Genomic DNA, 25,178 nt, shown 5'->3' with positions numbered 1-25,178 from the left:
TGCCCCCCCCAAAAGATATGTTGGAGTCCCAACCCCAGGTATCTCACAAGGTGACCTAAAGAAATAGTCTTTATAGAAGTAATAAAATAAAATGTGGCCCATCAGGGTGGGCCTGCGGTCAATAGGCCTGGTGTTCTTACCCAGAAGGGACATTTGGGGACAGAGACTGCCGTGCAGAGGGAGCGCCGTGCAGAGACACAGAGGGACAGCCGTGGGAAGGCTGGGGCCAGAGCGCTGCTGGAAGCTGCCAGAAGCTGGAGAGAGGCCTGGAGCAGACCCTCCCTCACACCATCAGAAGGAACCAATCCTGCCGACACCCGGATCTCGGACTTCTGGCTCCCAGAACTTTGAGATAATAAATTGCTGATATTTTAAGTCACCCAGTTCATGGCACTTTGTCATGGCAGCCCTAGCAAACTAACACAGGGACTGCGGTGTTGGCCTCAGTTTCCCCTCTACTGTTGGAGCGATCATCTCTGTTCCCGTCTGGAAAGGCCTCTTCCTCAGCAAAACCAAAGCCCCGCAGCCAACACCTGAACCTCTGTCCCAGGGTTTTAGTGACATTTCTGGTAACGCCAGTGTTCCCTCTGGCAGTCTCCCCCCGCCTCTGTCCCGAAGGAGCTGTAATAGAGACACCCTCTCATCTCAACACACTGCCAGCGCTGTCGTGGTACCCAAGGGACAGGGGAACACGCCATGTAGACTAAAGACTGGGGCGACGGCCCAGCAGGCTCCGTGCTGGCCAGCTGTGAAGACACGAGAGAGAAATCACAGAGAAAGTGCATGCTCGTTCCCAAGCCTGTGCCATCCCCAGGATTATTTAAAAATTCCTTAAATTTGCAATTTTGTTAATTAATCGATTGTCTATTAATATTTAATCATCTGTATGGACCTTACTTGTCCACATGGTAATTGTCCAGTGCTTGGAGGCTGCAAATCCTGCCGTGTTCTAATGTTTGATGGCGGAATAGTGTCATTGAGAACCTCAACAGATCCATCATTGAAATTCGCGTACCCGCTGTCATTTAGGCGTCTAGACAAAACCAGAGTGAGACCCGCCCTCCCCTTTGGGCTCATCTGCAGTCTGTGAGGTGTCCTGGTTTTGTGTAATATTGTTCCCAATAACTTCGACCTTCTTAGGGGAAAAAGCAGAGATTAATGAGCCACATGAAAACAGTAATTTCCATATATTAGAGATGATGATGAAATATGTTAATGGCTTAAACAAAGCTAATCTGCAAGATTAAGACTATAGAAGACAATTTTAAGGGCAGAGACTCCACACGGAGTTTTTGGCAGCTGACCGGGAGGGGCTGGGGGCCGTGCAGCTTGTGGGAGAGGAGGGCTGTCATTCTGGACTGAATGTTTGTGTCCCTCCCAAATTCACTCGTGGAAATCCTAACCTCCGATGTGATATTAGGAGGCGGGGCCTTTGGGAGGTGATTAAGTTGCCAGGGTGGAGCCCCCATGATGAGATTAGTGCTCTTATAAAAGAGACCAGGGAGCTAGCTTGCCCTCTTTCCACCATATGAGGATACGATGAGTTTTCCAGAATTGTGAGAAGTAAATTCCTATTGTTTGTAAGCCACTCAGTACATGGTACTTTGTTACAGCAGCCCAAATGCACCGCGACCCTCCAGCAGGAGCAATCTTGGGAGAGGCACCAGCTCTGTGCTCAGAGCTGTGTGACCCCGAGCCGGTGACTCAGCCACGCCGAGGCCCTCATTCCTCTCTGCCTTACTCTCCGGAGAGCTGCAAGACTAAATTGAGATGCATTCAAGTGCTTTGCCAACTGTAAAGTGATCTACAAGTGTTAGGAAGTGCAAGGCCCAGGGGATTTGAACAGATTGAGCAGCGGAAACCTTCTGACATAAATCACCAGTAAGCACAGCTGACTTGCGTGTTGCATTTTCCTCCTGTAGCTTCCTAATATACTTTACCAGAGGAAAGCTACAGGTCTCCGGATCAGGCTTGGCAGCCAAACCCCACCTACACGGCAGGTGAAAGAGACTTCAGATGCCTTGTTCCCAAGCCGCGTGACATTACTGTCCTTAACCGGGACCATGGCTTGTTAAGGCGGTGAATGCAGCCCTCCCCTTCAATAGAGCAAGGGCAATTTAGCGCCGAGGCCGAGGAGGTGTGCCCAGCAGTTTCCTTGCAAACAAGCGAGTGAGCTGGCGCTGAGTGTTGAGCCGCAAAGTTGCATGGGAGGGAGGAAATGTGGTTGGCCGTGAGCAAGGCCTCTCTGTCCCTCTCCGCTCTGCAGCCTTTCAGAGGGCTGGGGAAGCCTGTCCCCCTCCGGGGTCCCATGGCTTCCAGTGGCTCTTTGGGGGCACACGTGAGGATTTGATGGACAGGGCTGCAGGTGCAGCACGTGTCTCTGTAAGGGCCACTTTCCTCCTGAAAGCGGAACATTGTTTCAGCTAAATGGTGCCCGACGGCCCCAGGGGGGACCAAGCTCCTCTTTCTCCTGCCTCCGGGGTGGGGCAGCGCCCCTGCTGTGCCTCCCACGGAGATACCCCCACTCCATGCTCCCAGGCCTCCCACCCACACCCCCACCAGCCTCGAATCAGCTCCTCAGGGATGTCCCTTGGGGACCTTCTCCGTGGGCTCTCTGGCTGCCGGCCCGCGCTGCCTGCACTGGGTCTGTTGCTGGCGCGACCTCGTGAAACGGACGGGCTCCACGCGCCCACCGGCCCTCTCGGGAGAACAGCCCAGCCGGCCTCCTTGCCGGTGCAGTGGGACCTGCTTGTTTTCTTCCCTTTGCTAGTTTTCTTTATCCTTGACTTTGGGCTTTCAAGCTGTGTGTCCATTTTCATATTTGGATTAATCTAGCCTGGTACTGTTTCTAGCTCAGCCCTCTGCCTTTTGCTTTGGGGGCGTGGGGTGCAGGCGGAAGAGAACAGGTTTAGTGTTAACAAAAGTCCCTCTCCGGCACTCTCCGCACCGCGGTGTGCAGGCCAAGCCAACATCCACCATCCGCACAGAGATAGAGAAACTCACTGACAAGACACGATAGTAGGTGCCCCCACTTCATTTTTTTAAAGGAGTATGAACATATTACTGCTTTATGTAACTGAATTCACAGATAATTTTCCCCTTTAGTCTCTGTTGGCTATTTCTGGGGTGCCCTGCGTGGGTTTCAAGTGCGTATTACATACTCCCGAGGCAGAGACCCATCGTATGATAGCAAGTGAAAATTCGCCACTGCCAGTGAGAATAGTCCCCAATTAAAATCAAAATGTATGTGTGGCTGCGTGACATTGTCACGGTTTAATTAGGTGGGAAAGAGAGAAATTGGGACAGTCCCTTCAACTCCAAACTAGCTCTAAGGATGTCCTACCCCTGCCCAACATCGGCTAAGTTGGGTCTTGACATGAAAGGGGCAAGGAAGGGCTGGGGGCGTGTGGTGGAGGCTGAGGCTCTGCAGAAACAGGCAGCCGACAAAGGAAGATCCAGAGGGTCAGGGTGGCAGCTGCAGCCAAGCAGCTCCTAGAAGTGCAGAGGACCAGCCTGGTGCAGGGTGTGCCTGAGGGACAAGGTGAAGGGCGGAAGCAGGGCAGGGCCAGGCCAGACCCACCTGCCCTCCCACTTGCCTCTCCCAGCCACAGGCACTGACGGTGAGGCAGTGACAAGCTCCTAGCAACACAGGCCAGAGTTCAAGGTCCCGCTTTGACCTCACTACACCTGTGTGACCCTGGACAAGCTCCTTAGCCCTTCTTAGCCTGTGTTTTCTAACATCCACCATGGCGAAACCAGTACCTTCCTGGTAGGGTTAAGAGGGTTAAAAAGGGCTTGCAGCATTGTTAGTGTTCATTACGTGTCAACTACTACTATTATTAAACTAGAATTCTGGAGCTCATCCTTGACTCATTCCTATCTCTCAACCATCATTTTTAGTTAATCCCTGAGTCCTTAAACTTGTACCTTTCACCCATCTCTTTCCTCTCTCCACACTCCTACTGCCTCCACCTTCCTTCAGGCCGGGCCTTGGCTCGCCGGGACGGCTGGGCGGTCTGTGTGCAGGAGAGAGCCGGCGGCGCTGCCTGGGCATCGCAGGCAGCAACGTGCATGGCGGGTTGGAAGGACTGAAGGAGAGAGGGAGTCAGGCCGGGTGATGGCTGGGCGAATGGAGAAAAGGGGACAGGAACAAGGCACTGCGGGCACAGGACAGGCCAACAGAGCCCAGGAACTGCCTGGGTTCTGGGGAGAGGGGAAGAGGAAAGACCCAAAGCGGATTCTGGAGCTAGTGTGGCCACTGTCAGAAACAGGAGAGCCAAAGGAGCAGGCTGGGAGGAAGATAATGAACTTGTGATTTGTCGTGGGCTTCAAAGCAGAAAATGCGTGCAAAAGTGCTTCGACATCTACAAATTACTACACAAATGCAAGTTATTATTTTTCGACATTTAGATAATAACATGATAATCTTGTTAATGATAATCTTGGCAACGATACATGCTTTAGGGATTGATAGCTATTAGGCACATTCTGTTAGGAACTGAACAGAATAATTCATCTGTCCAAAGCAGCAAATGTATAATCCAGAAATAGAATGCAGGTTTTTCACCCAACTCTAAAACACGTTTGTTCCGTCCCTTTGACTCTACACGTGAGAAATTCCCATTGCACGTGCTCATTCTCACTCTTTCTATGGCTGAGAGGGTGGGCTCTGAATTTGAATCCTAGCTTTGCCACTTAGTAGCTGGGTGATCTTAGACAAGTCACTTAGCCTCTCTGTGCCTCAAGTTCCCCGTTTATAAGGCAGGTATAATAGTAGTCCTCACTTCAAAGGAGTGCAGTGGGAATTAAGTGACTAAGTTATCTGAAGCACTTGTAAAATAATGCGAGGCCCATAGGAGGTTCTGGGAGTCTCCTAAACGCCCTGCCTGTCCTGCCATGGCCCTTCTGCATCTATTCTTGACGCAGCAGCCAGAAGGAGCCTTTGGAACCTACATAGAGCATGCCATTCTCTGCTCCAAACCTCCAACGTGCCCCTTCCCCTCAGCGTGAGACTGCAGGCCTCATCGGAGCCCACAAGCACCCACTAGTCCCCACTCCCTGCCCCTCTGTCATCCTCTCCTGCCACATCCCACCCCCACACGCTGGCCACCTCCCCACCTGTGAGCACATCGGCTATTAGCCGGGGCCCCTGCCCTGGCTGTACCCTGACCTGTGAGGCACATCCCAGAGGTCCTTACTTCCCTCGTCTGTCTCACCCAAATGTTCCCAGATTGTGAGCCTCCCCCAGTCGCCTGGCCCTTCCCACCCTTCCCAGCTCTGCTGTCTTCACAGCGCGTGCCGCTCTCTAGCAGACTACCTGAGTCACCTGCTGACTGTTTGTTGTGAACTGTCTCTCTCCTGCCCGTGAGAATGCAAGCTCCGCAAGGGCAGACCTTTTTTTGATTTATTTTATTAACCGATGCAACTTAAACACCCAGAACAGATGATCTGTACATAGTAGGCGCTCAGTAAGTATTAGCTGAATTGAACACATGTTCAGTTTTAACAGTCACGGCAGTCTCCAAGTTGTCATCCATCCTTTGGAGCTCAGAAAGCACCTCTCCTGGCCATCATCTCCCAGTGGCGGCCAGGCTACCTGCGCAGTGGCAGGTGCGGACAGACAGGCCCTCGTCTCACATCTCGCTCATGCTGGTCCTGCTGGTGCCTCCACCTGGAAAGCCCTTTCTGTTCATCTTGGTAAATCCATGTCTCTTATTTTGAAGGGGTAGATTTTCCCAGCTGCCAAAAGCTTAGCCTTCTAGTTCTGTCCAAGAGAAGGCATTTTTCTAAATCAGTCAGGATGCTTTCTAAATCCCAAATAGTCTGTCTACATGGAGACTCATCTTACTAGATTCAGATTCAGAACGATCTTTACAAATTATGACCTGTAAAATGACTCAAAAATATATAGGCTTTCCAAACACTGTTACCTCTGCAACAATATGGACTGATGATCTGCTTATTTTATTGATGGTTGATTTAATCAGTGATAGTGAGAAAAAAAAATGCTTACTTTACCAATGGACAAGCTGATCTTTCTATTTTGCTAATCATTGTTTTTACCACCTTTGTGATGTGCTAAAAGCTTTTCAGTTAAATAAATGGACCATTAGGTAAGAACAAAAATGTTAAGACAATATTAATCAGTTAGGTTTCTGTGTAAGTCGTTTGAGAACTCTACAGGAACCCAACAGGATATTGGACTAAAAAGTGTATGGGCAGTAATTTGACGACTTAGCCTCACTATGAGGCATCTGCCAGACATAATACAATAATATACCACTATCCTTGCCCTCTGTGATTAAGGTTCTAGGCTATCTCTTCCTTCATGCTACAGGTGTTCCGTGTTATCAGAAAGATGTGGTATATGATAGAGGGAACGAGTTCTCAACTGCAGCACAATTGAACACATGGATTGTGGTATTTTATAATGGAATTTTACTGTTTGAATAGCTGCAAATGCCCGAAGCCATAATTCTGCAATAATTACCATATCTTTGAGAACTTTCTGCAGCATCGGTGAGAAAACAGAATTTGAAATTACCAAACAAAATCATCTTGAAAACCTAGTTTCTTCTGAGCCAATTTACTCTTTCCTAAGCCTGCCTGCTGATAAAAGGTGGCACATATATTCTGGTATAACAAATAAAAGGCTTGGCCTCCTCAAATTACTTGGTGTTCTGCAAAAAATAAAAATCTCTATTCCACATATCTAAACCCTTTTAATCACATCTCAGACTCCACTCTATTAAAAATAAAGTAAAACCTAGAAAACCAGGACCTGCCTACTGAATATGCATCTCGTTCCCCAAGTTGTTCTTAATATTCCTTTTCTCTTTAAAATTGAAGGCACGCAGAAGAGGGGATTCCTTTCATATTCAGGACAAAGCATTGTCACAATGACCTCATTTGGAATGAATTTTGGAAACCCTTTAACCCCCAAATTGCTATGACACTTTCTTTTCAATATGATACATTTGCTTGTCACTCAGTCTTTTTCTTTTATTCAGTCTGTAAAGGCCACCTAACCATCACCGACTGTGTCACTGCATAAAGTCTGAAACTAAAGTGCTCAAATTTCTGACCTGCCAGGTTTGTACATGCTATATTCAAACTCATCACGTTCTCTCTTGCTCCCAGGTTTTTGTACGTGCTGTCCTCTCTGCCTAGAAAATTCTGTCTCCACCCTAAGTCCCTTTGTTTGCCTAACTTGTGGTTATCCTTCAGAATTCTGTGTGGATGTCACTTCCTCCAGGCAGCACTCCCCACGCCCCTGGGCAGAGCTGGTTGTCACTCTTCCTCAGGCTCTGCAGCACCCACGGTGCCTCCCCAGTCCTTGGGATCCACACGTTTTCAGAGGCCACCCGTTTAGCTCTGAAGACGGGGAGCACATCCATCTTGTTCACTAGTGTATCCCCGATGTGTATCTAGCAAATTGCCTACTCATAATGGGTGGTTAATAAATAATGAACACATGAGTAATTCGACAGTAGGTAAACGGTACAATATTTTTATAACTGCCTTATAATAGGATCCTCAAGTTCCAGGTAAAGTACTTAAGAGAATAACATCTAATGAAGTATTTTTAATCTGAGATAATTACAAAGTCAATCAGAATATAGCCTTTCTTAATTTAAGCCAAGTTCGTTCTATTCGTTTAATGGAGTTGGCTAAATAAAAGCTCAAATAAGCGTGTGTTAATTATACTAATTAACAAATTGAAATATATGAGCTATGCAAAACCTAGTTAAAAATCTGAAGTCACTGTGTGCATGTAGTAAGCACATAGTAAGGTAGTTTCTCAAAGGGACAGTTTTTGTTGCCTTAGTTATTTGTGGGTTTTCTCTGAGTATTTAAGATATCTGAGGACACACCTTTTGGAGAGGAGCAAAGGGAGGGAGGAATGCTGTAACTCTGGAGGTTTTTTCCTCCACACTTAGCAACATACAACTAAGAAATTTTATAGCCAGTATCAAAAAGGAGATATTGCATCCTACTACCCACTAAGAATCTACTGGCAAATCTTCCAGATATATGAAGAAAGCCTTAGGATCATCCTTATTTTAAATTCCATCTTATTTCATAAAGAAGTTTATTTGTCCAACATGTCATCAGTATCATTTATTTCAATAATCCCAGAATTCACATTTCATCTCCAAAGTTACTTCCTTAAATAAAACTTCCCTGTGTTGCGGCAAGTGTTACAGCGATTGATCAGGGAAAGAGCCGAGCCGAGCCGAGCCGAGCGGCACACTGAAGGTTGGAGAATCAGACTTTATTTCGCCAGCGGGCTCAGAGGGGCATGCCACCAAATTCTGAGTGCCGCTTCCTTATTTCTCTCCAGTTTTATACACTTCTTGAGGTTACACACAACCAATATCCAATTAACGGTGAGATTAGTAGGATCAGCCGTAAGCTTCACAGGTATCCAATGTATCCAATCAGTAGTGGCTTTTGCCTCAGGGCCCCCGGGCGGGGTCTTTCCCTATCACCTGTATCCTTGACCAGGTCAAATCTTAATATCCTTTCCCAGAACTATTAGACTTTTACGTTTTTGACAACCGATTAATCTATCAAATCCCTCCAGAACTCTAGAACTCAAGCTTTATGAGGACAGGAACTATATCTGGTTTTCGCTTCCCTCTGTATTCCCAGGGCCTGGTACAGAGCAGGTACTCAAAAGTACGGAGACCTGATAGGTAAATGATCACAGACGCTACTTTTCCCTAAGGGTGTTTGCTGAGTCCAACAAATTTCAATTTCCATTTTGATGGCTTTGAAAGGTGATAGGAACAGAAATCACCTCACACAAGGTAGGAAGTTTAACAAGAGATGCTCCTTACACTGAAGTGGGACATAATGGCTATCTAGTAAGAATGCATTGGAAATTAACCAATCCTTATGAGGAATTTAAGTCTGGGGTTAATTTAGGTATTCTAGGAAACTTCAAACCATGACCTTGATTTACTTAACCAGTGTGGTAGTACAACAGGCACTTGGCAGAAGTAAAACACAAATTCTTGTATTATTCAGACAAATAATTTTTCAAGTGTTAGGACCAGCACATAGTCAAAGATAATCAGGCACACAAGGAAATACAACACCATGAGCACAAACCAGCAGAGACAAGTAACAAAAAATAACATCTAAACCAACATTTTGTTGTTAGTTTATCAATATGCTTGGAAATTAAGAAATGCATCTCTACACTTATTCATGATAGGAATTAGAATATATATGTAACCAAAAGACAGCAAAAATATTACATATCAAAACTTGTGGTAAAATCTACTTTGAAAAATAGTTTGGCAGTTCCTCAAAAAGTTAAACACAAGAGGTACTGTACAACTCAGTAATTTCACTCTTATACACCCAAGAGAACTGAAAACATGTTCACATAAATGTTCATTATTTGCAATAGCCACAAAGTGTAAACAACCCAAATGTCTATCAACAGATGAATGGATAAACAAAATGTGGTATATCCACACAATGGATATTCAGCCACAAAAAGGAATGAAGTATTAATGATAGATGCTACATGAATGAACCTCAAAAACATTATGCTAAGTGAAAGAAGTCAGACACAAAAAGCTATAAATTATATAATTTCATTTAAATGAAATATCCAAAGTAGGCAAATTCATGGAGACAGTAAATTAGTGGTTGCCAGGGGCTTGGAAGAAGAGAGAGTGGGGAGCAGCAGCTAATGGGTTTGATGTTCCTTTCTGTGGTGATGAAAATGTTCTGGAATTAGATAATGGTGATGGCTATCCACATTTGTGAATATACTAAAAATCACTGAATTACATACCTTAAAAAGGTAAATTTTATGGTATGTCAGTTACATCGCATTTTTAAAAACACCGTGGGACGCAGCTATGTGAAAGAAAATTTATAGCCTTAAATGCATGTATTAAACTATTCTTACTAGTTTGCTGGTAAGAATACTTTCTTGTTTACTTACTATTCTTACTAGCAAGAATTCTATACTGGTTTGCTTACTATTCTTACTCGGAGATATACTTAGAAATATCTGCTAGAAACATTAACCTATAAAACTACAGTAAATTTTAAAAGAACCAAGTCGAATTCTAGAAATGAAAAATACAACAAATTTTAAAACATGATAGGATAATTTAACAACAGACTAGACACAGCTGAAGAGAGAACTGGTTAACTGGTAGGTAAGTTGGACAATCACCCTTATTTGTGTAATAAGTATGTTCACCATATGTTTGCTGAAGTGTCGTGATGTCTGCAATTTACTTTCAAATTGTTCAGCAAAACGTGTTCATCTAATGTGTATGTAATATAAAAATGTTTAGTGAGAAAGTGAGAAAAAGCAAACACAGCAAAATGTTAACAACTGGCAAATCTATATAATGGGCATATGGATATCCAATGTACGACTAACTATATACTCTTGATTTCCAAACACCACGTTATTGTTTTGTTTCTACTTCAATGGTGGTTTTTTTCTTAGCCTCCTTCATTGGTGCTTAAACTTTTCCCTGATCTCTTTATGTTATAATGGCCCAGGGCTCAGGCCTTTAAGTTCTCTCCACTATCACAACCACTTCCTTGGTGATTTCATTCAGTCCCATAATTTGAATAACAACCAAAAACTAACTGCCTGCTACCACTTCAATCTAGACCTCTTTCTCAAACTCAACTCTCATATCCAGGTGCTTACTTGTCATTTCCACTGGGTTGTCTAATAGACACCTGAAATTTAGCATATCCCAAAATGAATATCTCAGAATTTTCTCTACCTATCACTTTCCTCATCTCAGTTAATGCCACCTGCACTTCAATCTTGAATTTTAGTTGCTTAGTCCAGTACCTTGGATTTTTCCTTTTCTCCTCTCCTTATCCAATCCATCAGTGAGTCCCTGAACTAATCAATTCTCCTGCACCTTCACAATGTCCACCCTGCTTTGAGCCACCAAGAGCTCTCACCTGGATCCCACTGGCCTAATTAGCTTCCCTGCCTCACATTATGTCCCTGTACCACTTCCCTTGCCAAAGCCAGGGCAATCTTTTATTTTTATTTTTTAGAGATAAGATCTTGCTCTGTTGCCCAGGCTGGAGTACCGTGGCATGATCACAACTCACTGTAACCTCAAACTCCTGGCTTCAAGTGATCCTCCCACCTCAGCCTATCAAATATATAGGGCTACAGGTGCATGCCACCATGCCCGGCTAATTAAAAAAAAATTCTTTTTATGGAGACAGGGTCTCACTATGCTGCCCAGGCTGGTCTTGAACTTCTGACCTCAAACAATCCTCCCTCCTCAGCCTCCCAAAGTGCTGGGATTATAGGTGTGAGCCACCATGCCCAGCCCAGAGTGATCTTTTATTTATTTATTTATTTTTTTTTTTTTTGAGACAGAGTCTCGCTTTGTTGCCCAGGCTAGAGTGAGTGCCGTGGCGTCAGCCTAGCTCACAGCAACCTCAAACTCCTGGGCTCTAGCAATCCTGCTGCCTCAGCCTCCCGAGTAGCTGGGACTACAGGCATGTGCCACCATGCCCGGCTAATTTTTTTTTTTTTTATATATATATATTAGTTGGCCAATTAATTTCTTTCTATTTATAGTAGAGACGGGGTCTTGCTCTTGCTCAGGCTGGTTTCAAACTCCTGACCTTGAGCAATCCGCCCGCCTCGGCCTCCCAGAGTGCTAGGATTACAGGCTTGAGCCACCGCGCCCGGCCCCAGAGTGATCTTTTAGAATCTAAGTCACTTCATGTCATTTTGTACCCTAAACCTCTGTCATTTTTATTTTGTAGAAGCCAAAATCTCTAATGGTCTTTAAGAACCTATGTCACCTGGGACCAGGCCCTGCTCTTTGATCCAGGACCTACTCTCCCGCTACTCTCCCCTTTGCTCACTTCACTCTAGCCGCACCAGTCTCCTTACCATTCCTCACACATGCTGAGTTTCCTCCCACTTTAGGGCTGCACTGACAATTCCTTCTATCTCCTAATGATGCATGATGAAAACTAGCTTTTCATCATGGGGGCAGGACTTAGACATTAGTATATTTTTAAAATGTTCTGTATATCTTCAAAATAATCAAGATTATTTTAGCCTTGAGTTAGCAATGGTTGAAATTGAGTGATTTAGACATGGTGACCATTACACTATTCTCTCAAACAAATATAAAACAAAATTAAAGCTTCCATGGTGATTCTAATGCGCAGCAGGATTGGAAATCACTGGTCTATAATTCCCAAACTAGATCATTTTGCCCATAAATAATTGAGACATTTCTATTTGAAAGGTTGTTTTAATAAATTAAAAAGATGCACATAAGATGAAAAACATCAAATTTATTTTCTGAAATACAAGGAAAAACAGTTATGTGTTTGATTCACTTTGCAATATACATTAACAATAAAAACACCTGTCCCTTGTCCTACTTGTTTCAACTTAACTGCCAACACTGTGGCATCTGAAAGAAGGAAAAGAAGATTTCTGGCCCTTGGTTTGCAGAAACTGAAACCTCCAAGAGAACATGTGAAGCGTATACCCCAAACTCAATCCTCCTGGGTCACTACAAAGGCTTGTTAACAGTGAAGCACCACACAGTTGAAAAGTCAAGGGCTTCTTGCTGCCCACCTATCCAAAAGCTCTCTAGTAGTCGATCGCAGTCTTTGAGGTCTTACTACAACTTCCACTAATGCTTAACCCACTTTGAGGGAAAGTACAGAGCATGGAAGAATGAAATTCGCTTCAGTTTCAAATGAACTAATATCTAAATCTGAAATCATCAAAGGTGGCATTTTTCTTTTTTAAAAAAGAAACCACTCAAATGAAATTATTGGTTTGAAAAATACTTGTTAATAACCCAACAAGGAAAAATTAAACCATCATTCCCCTCCTTTTTTTTTTTGCCATAATAATGCAAATCTATAAAATGTTAACTTAAGTCTTAGGGAAGTGGAACCACATGAGTTCTACCCAAAATGGCTATTGAGATCATTACATTTCATCTGACCTCCCCTTGGAAAACTGGGGGACCTGCAGAGATTGGCTTACTTGTGGACTACTGCCATTCATGCTTACCAGATGGCTATTGACGACACGAAGCTGCTGTATCACCATGCTCAGATCTTCATGTAATCTAACTATTGCACTTTTTACCTCCCCTAGAAGAGCTATAATGGAATTGTTTGCTTCAGGTTCCCTGGGCAAGCCTTTGGTTGTCTGAAAACTAGAACAGGACAGGGAGGTGAAGTGGTCTACATTTTGGGTGGAAAACTCTACCCAGTTAGTGCTAGAAATATGACTTTTCTTTTTAGCAGAATCAGAGTTATCTGTTAGACTAATTTCCAGTTGATTGAGGTTGTCACTTTCCTCTTCATCAGAAGACACTGGGCCCCGAGGAGCAAAGGAGGGATGAACTTTGGCTGTCTTATCTCCATCTTTAAAGGAGGCAGAAGACAACTGTTGATGGGACAAAGTCCAGAAGGAAGGTCCGGCCAGAACTGGGGGTAACAGATGAACTGACTTCTCTGGAGAGGCTGAATCAGGAGATGACATGGATAAAGGAGAAAAGGAAGATGTTCCCTCAGAAGTAGTTGAAACTAAAATGTATAAATGAGAAAGATTTATGCAACATACGAATGAGAGTAATAGCTAAAATAATTTTATAACATAAAAGCCTATCTGGAAAGTCTCAACATAAATAAACTACTTAGAATTTTAAATGTTAAATATTCACAATAAGCCTTAAAAAACCCAAAGCAGGAAACAGAGAAAATCTACGGATGTATTATATATCAATAATACCATGGAAATGAAACTAAAATAGATTTATCAATATTCATCTTGACTCCCAAAACCTGCCCAACATATTTTTACACTAAACTTAATCAGAAAGAGCAGGAAAGTATTAAACCCCATTCTACTGACTGCCAGCATTTTAAGTTGATATTTAAAGTAGAAAGTCTGAGAAACCTGTAAGTTTGATTCCTTCATCTTTTTCCCCCTGCGGTGATTATTATGGCAAAATGAACTACCAACTATAAGACTACAAGTACCCAAAAGTTAGTAAAATTAATCTTTTTCTCTCTATTGGTCAAATATAATCAAGACTGAAGTCCAATCCATCTGACATCCAGAACACATCCAGAACATCCATAGCACATGTATATGATTTTTTTTCACTAAGAAACTATAAGTAAAATAAAAAGCATTCTAAACCTATTTTCCATAAAATTAAAGATTTGAGAAGATTTTTACCTCCTTTTAGGCAACATCATATTAAATCTCTTCTTTCACACTTCATTCTAAATCATTATTTCCCAGACTGTTCTGAGGAACACTGTGTTCCTTAAGATGTTAGAAGATGTTTTGTAAAAACAGGGCTTCCTAGTCAAATAAGAGCAGACAATTGCATATTGTGCCTCCCAATAGGAGATTAACAATGTCCATTAGCATATTTAAATTTCTGATAACTCTATAGTCATTTAATTTCTTCAAGTATTTTCCAAACTTTATTCTTTTTATTTTTAATTTAATTTAATTTTTTCCAAACTTTATTCTTTTTTTTTTTTAAGAGACAGGGTCTCACTCTGTTGCCTACACTAGGCAGGCTGGAGTGGAGTGGCATCATCATAGCTCACTGCTGCCTTCAACTCCTAGGCTCGTGTGATCCTCCTGCCTTAGCCTGTGGAGTAGGTGCATGCCACCACACCCGGCTAATTTTTAAAAATTTTTGTAAAGATGGGGTCTTGCTACATTGCCCAGGCTGGTCTCAAACTTCTGGGCTCAAGACATCCTCCTGCCTCAGCCTCCCAAAGTGCTGGGATTATAGGTGTTAGCCACTGTGCTTGGCCTCCCAAATTTCTTAAACACAGAACTTTTTTCCCTTGGAATATCTATTTACATTTATTTGTGATATGTGGTACAAAGTGAAATCTAGTTCTAAAGTCTTTGCAAATAACTCTGAACTTGCTACTTAAAAAGGCTTATTGATTGTAAATCAAAGAACAGGGAAATTGGTGCTTACCACTTAGCACACATGACTTATCTTTCTATATTATTTTATTTTGCTTTACATATTCATGTACCTTCTAAAATAAATTAGACCTCCTATAAAAATTATGGCTGGGGCAGGCAGTTTCTATTTCTGCTTCAAAGCTCTCTAAGACCTGTCTCTTGTTCTCAGGAAAAATTCCAATCACAAAACTTTTGGGGAATGAAATGAGTATTCTCAGCTGATGCAGCAGCAGGACATGAAAAGGAAAGCAAGAACATCCTCAGCACGTGGTCAATGCAAGCCAAGAACACTTAGGAATCTAGGTCAGGCAAATCCAGACATTCTATCCTTGGGTTAGAAAGATGGTATGATGGTAGCGGGCATGTCAATGATGACAGCCTCATGTATTAGTGTCCCGAATAACACTGCTATACTCTGATTTGGGTATGTGTGCTGTGTGTCTGGATAGCACTCGTCATAGGACATGTCCCTTCGACATTCTCCTGTGTTGGCTCTCCCATTTTCTGTATCCTATGTCTTTCTATTCCTTGGCTTACTCTCATTTTGGTATACATATTCTCCAGTAGGTCCATGAAAAAGGATGGACGAGAATTAAACCTTTTGAGAACTTACATGTCTGAAAATGTACTTAGTGATAGTTTGGTTAGATAAAGAATTCTAAGTTGGAGATCCTTTTCTCTCAGAATTTTGAGGCCCACATCTCACTATTGCTACTCAGAAGTTGGAGCCATTCTAATTCTTATTCATTGCATATAACCTATTTTATCTCTGAAGTATTATAGAATTTCCTCTTTATTCCTGGTGTTCTGAAGTTTATCAAAGATGTGCCCTGAAGTAGGACTATTTTCATTCACTTTAGTAAACTGAAAGTGGTACTTTCAATCAGGGAACTTATTTCCTTCAACTTCAGAAAATCTTAAATGATTTAATCAATTATTTTTCCTCTGTATTTTCTCTATTGTCTCTTTCTGAACATCCTCTTGTTCAGACATTAGAACTCCTGGACTAGTCCTCTAATTTTCCTATTTTTATTTCCCATATTCCCTACTTTTGTCTTTTTGCTCTACTTCTTTGGAGATTTTGTCAACTTTAGCTTACACTCTTACCATTGAGTTTTTTCATTTCTGCTATTATAATTTCCAAGAGCTATTTTTTACCTTCATAAATTCTTTTTGTAACACACTGTTCTTGTTTCATGGATATACCATATTCTCTTATTTCTTTGAGGATATTAATGATAAGCTTTTAAAAACAGTTTTCAAAAATCAATATAGGGGGGCAGGTATATACATACATAATGAATGAGATGTGCACCATCTGGGGGATGGTCATGATGGAGACTCAGACTTTTGGGGGGAGGGGGGGAAATGGGCATTTCTTGAAACCTTAAAATCTGTACCCCCATAATATGCCGAAATAAAAAAAAAAGAAAAAAAAATCAATATAAAGAGACCATCATGTTTATGATAGCACTATTTACAATAGCCAAGATATGGAATCAACCTAGGTCTCCAATGTAGAGGTGAGGGGAAACATCCCTTTTCTCCTAAAAGTTCACTGAAAGATCAACTCAAAATTCAAGCAGATTAATAAGAGAAAGGTTTATTTACTGTGTGCATTGGGAGAACCACAGGGTGATTACTCAGTATCTCAATGGGCTCCAGATATTTCTGCACCTGATGTTTAGAAGGGAGGGGGAGATAATATAGGTAATTCTTTTTAGGGGCAGTAAATGGTTGCTAGGGAGGATGAACGGATAGGGGAAACAGATTGAATTGTAAATTAACCTAAGAGACAGGTATTATGTTTTAAATGACTTGGGCCAGGTCTGGTTACATTCTTGATCTTCTTTCCTAGAATATAGTGAGGTAACAGGAAGGCGATGGAAACTCATTGTTCTTTTTGATGTGTCAGTCCGGTTTATGCAGATGGAGGGCAAGCCTCTTCCAAGGGCCTGTTAATCTCTAAAAGCCTTTAATTCAAAATATTCTTTATACCAAAGAGTCACATTCTGGGGTGAAATTTCCTGAGCTCCTTCACCAGCAACAGATGAATGGATAAAGAAAATGTGATATATATATACAACGAAATATTATTCAGCCATAAAAAAGAATGAAATCCTGTCATTTGAGGCAACATGGATGGAACTGCAGGACATTATGTCAAGGGAAATAAGCCAGGAATAGAAAGTTAAACACCGCATGTATTCACTCATACGTGGAAGCTACAAAAACGTTGATCTCATAGAAGTAAAAAATAAAAAAAAGGATACTAGAGGCTAGGAAGGGTAGGGAGAACAGTTTGTGGAGGATAAGGAGATATTTGTTAAAGGATACAAAGTTACAGTTAGATAGGAGGAATGTGTTCTAGTGTTCTATAACACTGTAGTGTGAATACAGTTAACACCAATATATAGTTTCAAATAGCTAGGAGGAGGATATTGAATGTTCCCAACACAAAGAAATGACAAATATTTGAGGTGATGGATATACTAATTACCATGATCTCATAACTATACACTATATGCATTATAACATCACTGTGTACCCCATAAATATGTCCAATTATTATGTGTCAATTAAAAAATTAAAAAAAAATTTGTTTCTCTTCATAGTATATGTTTCCTCAAAGTTATTTTTCTTTTTTTGTTTTTGTCTTAGTGTTCCATGATAGAAGCTTTTTTCAGACATCTGATATTCCTTGCTAACTGCTTATGAATAAGAATATAGCTTTAACTGTGAGTGTGGGACTGGTCAACTTTGAGCTGCAGTGTATGGTCATATGTTGGGAAACAACAAATGTTCTTTTCTCCGAGGTGGGTTAGGTTCTTATGAAAATAATTTTCCTATCTCCTACCTAGAGGGTGAAGGTCTAGCTACCAGTGGACTGGGAGGTTGGGAGGGAAAGGGGGTTGCAGCATCAGCATTTGGTGTGCACGGTCACTTAATTCTGTGGTTTTGGTTGCAATACCCACACCTTCAACGCGACCTAGCACCTCTCATCTCAGAGACCTTCCATCTACCTGCTCCAGAAAACAAATCTCCAGATTCTTCCAGAAGTTGTGGAGGTGGGTGGGTATTTAGGGTAATTGTTCACCTGCTTGACAAAGTAGAGACATCTAAGAACTGAACTACTTTTCAAATAGTTGTTCTCTAATTCTCTTTATTTAGCACCAGATGTGGAGTAGGTTATATGATCCCATTTTAAATATGAGATAAAGCAATCTTAAAGAGGCTAAAAGACTTTCCTAAGATCGCAAGGTTAAAAAAGGGCAGTGATGTGATTCCAATTCAAGTCTCTCTTATGTCAAAGCATATGATCTTAATCACTGTGTGCTATACTTCCATACCATTCTACTGTATTATAATTATTTTTACTCTATTACAAAATTATATTAAATTCTGGGTATAAAATTTAGAAGGCAGGGGCTGGGCACAGTGGCTTATGCCTATAATCCTAGCACTCTGGGAGGCCAAGGCAGGAGGATCGATTGAGGTCAGGAATTCAAGACCAGCCTGAGCAAGAGCAAGACCCCGTCTCTACTAAAAAAAAAAATAGAAAAATTAGCTGGGTGGTGGTATGCCTATAATCCCAGTTACTTGGGAGGCTGAGGCAGGACAATTGTTTGAGCCCAGGAATTTGAGGTTGCTGTAAGCTAGGCTGATGCCATGGCACTCTAGCCCTGGTGACAGAGCAAGACTCTGTCTAAAAAAAAAAAAAAAATTAGAAGGCCGACAACCAGAATGGTAAGGGGACTTGACATCTTATCTATAAGGAATGGTTGATGGATATGCTAATCTTACCCAAACAGATAGTAGGAGAAAGGAGGAGAGGCTATATTTAATTATTTGAAGATAGTTACACAACCTTAGTAATATCTTCTATTTCTCATATTGTGCATAAGCTAGGACTGGGAACAATAGGTGAAAGTTATAGAAAACAGATTTTAGTCTAATTAATAAAAGAGACTTTTTTCCAAGATCAAGGTACCCGCAAAGGAAAAATGAAAAAAAAAATAAATAAAAAAAAAAAAAAAAAAGAGACTTTTCTAATAGTCACAGTTCTCCATGTGTGAAATGAGCTGCTTTGGGAGATGGTGAGTTTCTTGATACTCACAGAACTCATGCACAGCCCGAATGGCCATTTGACAGGATGTTTGAGGCAAGATCAGTGCACAGGTGACAGAACTGTATGTTGTTGATGAAATTCTGAGGTTCTAGGACCCAAAACACACCTGTTAAAGTACCGAGAAACTATTCTAGAAATAGAAGAATTGAATTCACTCTGGTCTGAAAGAATGATTTAATAAGAAACATTTAAGTAGACCAAGAGGAAAATGATATTTGAGTCAAATATTATTGTCATGTTATCTTACATATTTAGATGTGCAGTTATGTTAGTCACCTACAATATAGGACTAAAAAACCTGGTATTTTACTTTATGCTAGTGATTCTCAAAGAGTGATAGCAGCAGCAGCATCTGGGAATTTGTTAGAAGCGAAGTTCTTGGGCCCCACCCTAGACCTACTGAGTTAGAAACTGGGGGTTGGGCCCAGAAAACTAAGTTGTGTGTGTGAGAGTGTGTGTGTTTTGTATTTGTTAATTATTTATTTATCAAGAGAAACTATTCCTTAGCCCACATGTTCATGTTTCATAGTTCAAGAACACAGGTCAGTGACAAACTTCTATGTAATTAAACCCAAAGAAATTATATTCTAAAATTACTTTGCACTCTGAAAGATACCAGCCTTCCTCATCTCTCCAAAATCCTTCAGGGAATCATAATTGCTGTAAAAGTCTGTGTATACCTTCTTTCTTGGTTCAGCCACAGCAACCCCCAGGGATACAACAAAAGCTCCAACAATATGAAATCGCAGACTCCTGGCCAGAAGGCCGCATATCTGAGGTTTCATCAGAGTACCGGAAGCCATGGTAGTTATTGTCCTTGATAGGAATGTCAACCTCAACACATCCTGCCTGGCTGATGGAGAAGTGAACTGCCAGAAAACTCATTTTTAACAAGCCTCCAGGTGTTTCTGAGGCATGCTAAAGTTTGAGAACCACTGCTTTATACTATCTATCCACCTTTCTTTTGCTTTGTGGCCACAACTGCTGACTAAATAGCTTATCATTGTTTACAGTTATGCAGCCTTGATTCACAGGCTACAAGATGCTTTTGCTTATAAAAAGCCACTTCATCTCTAATTGCCGCACACCAATTTACTTTTGTTTCCAAACATTCCACAGCTGTACACACACTGCAAGCTGCTCTTCAGGACGCATCTCTACTGCCCATTTAGTTCCCCTTCCAGAAGTTATTTGGGTATCTTGTTAACATTCATACTCGACAACAGAGCTGAGATGCGACAAATACTGCAAATAAGCTGCAATAATGGCTGTATTTTAAAATCTCCTTGTGTGATATATGCATACCAATTAATGCTGGACTTGCTTAAAGATAGCACTGATAAAATTATCCCAAATGCTGATGTGTTATCTTTAACTTTTTATACTCATAAACAATCCTGAGCCAGTTAATTGTGATATTAAAACTTTCCCTTTTAAAAGCAGTTAGAAGAACTGTGCTACAAAAATAAAATATTTAATAAATTTCTAGAAACATTTAAAAACCCTTCTAATTTATAAATTTTTCTGTAAGCAGAAGGTCTTCAGTTAACCAAACACTTTGAACAGTTCACTGTATAACAGAGGGTTTTCTTTTTCATTCTTTAATGCTGCTGCTGCAGTCCCCAGGCCCTGGCCTAGCACCAGTCTGTGGATTGTTAGAAACCGGACCACTCATCACTGACTGAGCTCTGCCCATCCCCTTCCTTTCCCCACCCACCCCCCACCCCCATCCATGGAAAAACAGTCTTCCATGAAACTTAGGAAGTGAGCTGTTGAGCGGCAGGCAAGCAAGCAAATCTTCATGTGTATTTATAGCCGCTCCCCATCACTCGCATCACTGCCTGAGCTCTGCCTCCCACCCCACACAGTGGGAAAATGGTCTTCCATGAAACCAGTGTGCCTGGTGCCAAAAAGGTTGGGGACCACTGCTCTAATGCATCTCTTTCTGTCCTCCTTGCTGATATACAATGGCTGTCAAGTTAACTAGATGAATTAAAATATTCTGATTTTGTTCTGTGGTTTAAAATATAACATTGTACACAAATGTTCATAGCAGAATTATTTGTAATAGCCAAAAAGTGGAAACAACCCCAATGTCTATCAACTGATGAATGAACAAAATGTGTACTGTTGACCCTCAAACAACACAGGTTTGAACCACAAGGGTCCACTTATACACAGAGTTTTTTCAACCAAACTCAGGTTGAAAATATAGTACTATTTGTGAGATGTAAAACCCATGTATACAGAGAGCTGACTTTTCCTGTAATTGATTTCTCCAGGGCTGACTTGCGTATGCACAGATTTGGGTATATGTAGGTGGTTTTGGAACCAATCTCTTGCATATACCAAGGGACGACTATACATTTTCATAATGGAATATCATTCAGCCATAAAAAGGAATGTCATACTGATACATGCTACAACATAGATGAACCTTGAAAATATTATGCTAAGTAAAAGAAGCCAGACACAAAGGCTATGTGTTGGATGATTGGTATATGAAATGTCCACATAGGCAAATACATAGAGACAGAAAGTAGATTAGTGGTCACCGGGAGTTAGGGGGAGGGAGGAATGGGGAGTGATTGCTAATGAGTCCAGGACTTTGTCCAGCTAGAAGAGTGGCTGGGGGTGCTTCCCTGGCCTCCCTGGAGAGAGTGGTGAGGGCTCCCTTAGACTCTCTGCTCTGTATGGTGCTCTTGAACCAGTCTGACCACTAGCTCAGAGATAGCTGGGATAGTTTGCAGAACTGTTTTCTACCATTTTCCTCATTTCTTTTAGGTAAACTGTTAATTGTTCTGGCTCTGAAGCTTTTTATAGACAAAAAGGAAAAGGGCATGGTTAACAGGTCTTTTCTCTGTGTGTGTGTTATGTTTGTTTGTTTCCATTAGCAAAGGTGAACTGAAAAATAGGTATACAGAACAATTACTAGTGAAGTCCACAGTAAAACATGGAGCTAATGAGATAGGAAAAAAGGATGAAGCCAGTGAGAATGCCCACTGCTATTGAACATGAGAAAGTATAGTTTTTTTTTCCTTCAAAATAATTAGAAAAGTCTGGCATAGTTGAACACACTTACCATGACATGGCTTATAATAATGAAAGCTGCCTGCCACAATATCTAGCTTCTAACCATCTACTAACTCCTTTTTCTCTTTTTAGTGCACATTACCAATGTAATTTTGTAACATATTAAAAGAATAGCTTGAGCTACTGATAAATAACTTAAAATTTAAATTGAGAACAAATGAACTGTTCCAGGAACAGAGTTATTTAGTATCAAAGGGTTAAATGAGGTTGCTATAGCTAATCTGTCCCTCTCATTCAGTAAAAATATTCAGGTGTGTTAGGTGGCTGCCTTTGCTCCCCTGATATCTGAGATCCACTAAAATATGAGTGTGCAAATATTTTAAAATTTGCCTACCTCATGCTCTCCAAAGAGTTTATAACGTCAGACCTGGACCCTTCATATGAACAAATACTTCTTAAAACAAAACCAGAAGAGAGACACCATCATTATTCTCCATTAAGCTGAGTGATCTCAGTGTCTATAGAGACCATCCATCCATCCTAGCCTCATTGTTTCTTGAAATCCTCAACCACAATGACCTTCAGCCTCTCCTCTGAGTACTCCCTAGAACGTGTCATCACTCAGAACTGCCCTACTGTTTTCCAAGATTACTTTCCCTCTCGCTTACTTCCAGCCTTCCCATTCTTTTGAATACACTTACACTTTGGCCTCACTGACACACAAGAGCGAATGGTCCTTTTGTTTCCTCTCACTCCCTCCATGCCCATCTGGCTTTACCTCCTTTTGTGTCCAGTCTAGATCCCCACCATCCACCTCTTCAACTGCTTTCTTGCTGCTCCCTTGCTGCCATGGATCCTGCCTTCCTGCTAATTTGTAATCCGGCGGTCGGCAAACCTTTCTGGTGAAGGACCAGATAGTACATATTTTAGGCTTTGTGGAACACAAGAGTTTCTGTTGCAACCACTCAGTTCTGCTGTTGTAGCACAATAGCAGCCAAACAAATTAGCATAAACTTTATTTATCAAAACAGGCAGTTAGCCAGATTTGGCCCACAGGCTGTAGTTTGCCACCCCTTGATCTCATCCTATTTCAGTTTAAATATCCGCCTTTTTCATTCCTATGTCCAGGCTCCTCAGATTACTGAAGAAAAGCACAGAACTCTGCAACTAGGACACAAATTACTACTCTCTCAGTGTCTTACCCACTCCTTCCATTTTCTACAGTGGCTATTCTAAATCTTTACCATTCCTTTCATGGCCTCTACACCACACCAAGCTCTCAGTCTTGGCAGGTGACTTCTGATGATAAGAAACTGAGGCCATTACTTACATTGTGTGGCACATGAAGGCTCAATACATCTTTGTTATTAAACCAAAAAACAGCCACAAGATTCCTTCACATCTGATAAATTCTTCCTCCTCTTTCCTTACAGGCTCTCAGTATGGGCGAGTCTCTTTCTGGATTCCCAATTTCACCTCGCCCAGGCCACGCTTCCCCTTGGACTCCCGGCTATTCCTCCACCCCGTTTTCTGTTGTCTCCCATATCTCACCTGGTTTCCTGCAATAGCCTTTGAAGTGCTACCCTCCTCTGCTTTCACTTCCCAAATCAAACTTTCACATTCCTAAAACACAGTTGCAAGGTCACTACTCTGGCTAAGGCCCTTTAGTGACTTGAGCTATCTTCAAATTAAAGTCCAAACTTTTTAACCCAGCACACATAGTTCCTCCTCATCTAACTGAATTTTCCAGTGTTTTTTTCAATCGCTCTTCATGTGCACTTTCCATTTCTGCTTTAGTAAGCTGCTTTTAGTTTGCTTATTAGATACTGAATACCCACTATGCGCAAGAAACTGTGTATAGTGCTGGGGATATAATAATAAACAGGGCAGACATGGTCCCTTTCCTCATGAAGCTGACATTCCAGGTGGGGAGAACGACATTAAAACAACTTAGAACATAGTAATTATTATTTAATGAGAATGACAATAAGTGCTACGAAGGATGATTAGAGGTTACTAAGATGGCATTCAGTTAGGGGGATTTGAAATACCCTAGGGGGTCAGGAAATCTTGAAGAAGTGATGTTTCAGCTGACTTCTGAAGGATGAGTGGGGTGAATTGGGGGAAGGGGTCTGGAGAGTTCTGGTCAGAGGGAGCAACAGTACAAGGTGGTGGAGCAACATGGTTTATCTGACAAATGGAGAGAACACTAGGGCTGGTGAGAGAGGCAGAAGGTAGGCTGCCCAGGGCTTGGAAGGCCATTTGACCCTTACTCTAAGAACATGGGGAGAAGTTCTTGGCTTAAGTTGGGGAGGACTAGTGATCAGACCACTTTGGCTGCTCAGTGCAGAATAAATTGGAGCTCCCCAGAATCTCTTTGCTGAGTCATAGCTCTGTATTATTCCTCTGCCTGAAATGCCCTTTTTGGAAGGACAGCAGCTTACTTGTTCCTGAGAACAAATGAGAAATTCCTCGGTACTTCTGGAAACAATCAGAGGGGATTTTGAGGGTTAGGAGAGGGTTGAGGTTCTACAGTTCTAAAGGAGGAACTAAAAGTATGCACATTTGAGTAATAACAGCAAATTTTTATATTGGACTTACAGAGTACTAGGGCCACTCTAAGCACCTTACATTTGCTAATCCATTAAATCCCCACAACCACTCAGTGTGGTAGTGCCGTCACTGTCTATATTCTATAGATGAAGATGGTGAGATGCAGAGAGGTCAGGTGCCTTACCTAAGGTCACACAATTGGTGGCTGAGCTGGGATTATGACTCCAGGCAGTCTGACTCCTGAGCCTGTGTTATCAGCAACTATGTTATTCAGCCACGTATGAGCCCTAATTTGACTTCTTGGTGAGGTTTAGGGACATTTGTTTTATTCTCCAAACTCCCTCTAGAACTGGGAGCTCTGCCATTATCCCCCAACAGGCTCATGCTGCCTCTTCAAGGGAGCTAGACAATTTTCAATCATGAAGCCCTCAATCAGGGAGCCAAGCCATGTTCTAA

At 41.8% G+C, this 25,178-nt stretch overlaps 2 protein-coding genes across 2 annotated transcripts in view; both read right to left on the bottom strand.

Annotated features, from left to right (window-relative positions):
- The window catches only part of RPS19BP1 (ribosomal protein S19 binding protein 1), a 211,555-nt gene that overhangs the window by 164,239 nt on the left and 22,138 nt on the right, over positions 1 to 25,178 (bottom strand). The window lies entirely within an intron of this gene.
- Positions 12,413 to 25,178, bottom strand: part of ENTHD1 (ENTH domain containing 1) — a 142,761-nt gene continuing 129,995 nt past the window's right edge. Inside the window, exon 7 of the mRNA XM_012741869.3 lies at positions 12,413 to 13,590. Coding sequence (XP_012597323.2) covers positions 12,986 to 13,590 — 605 coding nt within the window. The 3' untranslated portion in view covers positions 12,413 to 12,985. The remainder of the gene's footprint in view (positions 13,591 to 25,178) is intronic.

Source organism: Microcebus murinus, chromosome 10 (assembly GCF_040939455.1).
Source record: "Microcebus murinus isolate Inina chromosome 10, M.murinus_Inina_mat1.0, whole genome shotgun sequence".
Taxonomy (NCBI): Eukaryota; Metazoa; Chordata; class Mammalia; order Primates; family Cheirogaleidae; genus Microcebus; species Microcebus murinus.
The sequence above is the reverse complement of the archived record's forward strand: the minus strand, read 5'-3'. Positions and strand labels throughout refer to the sequence as shown.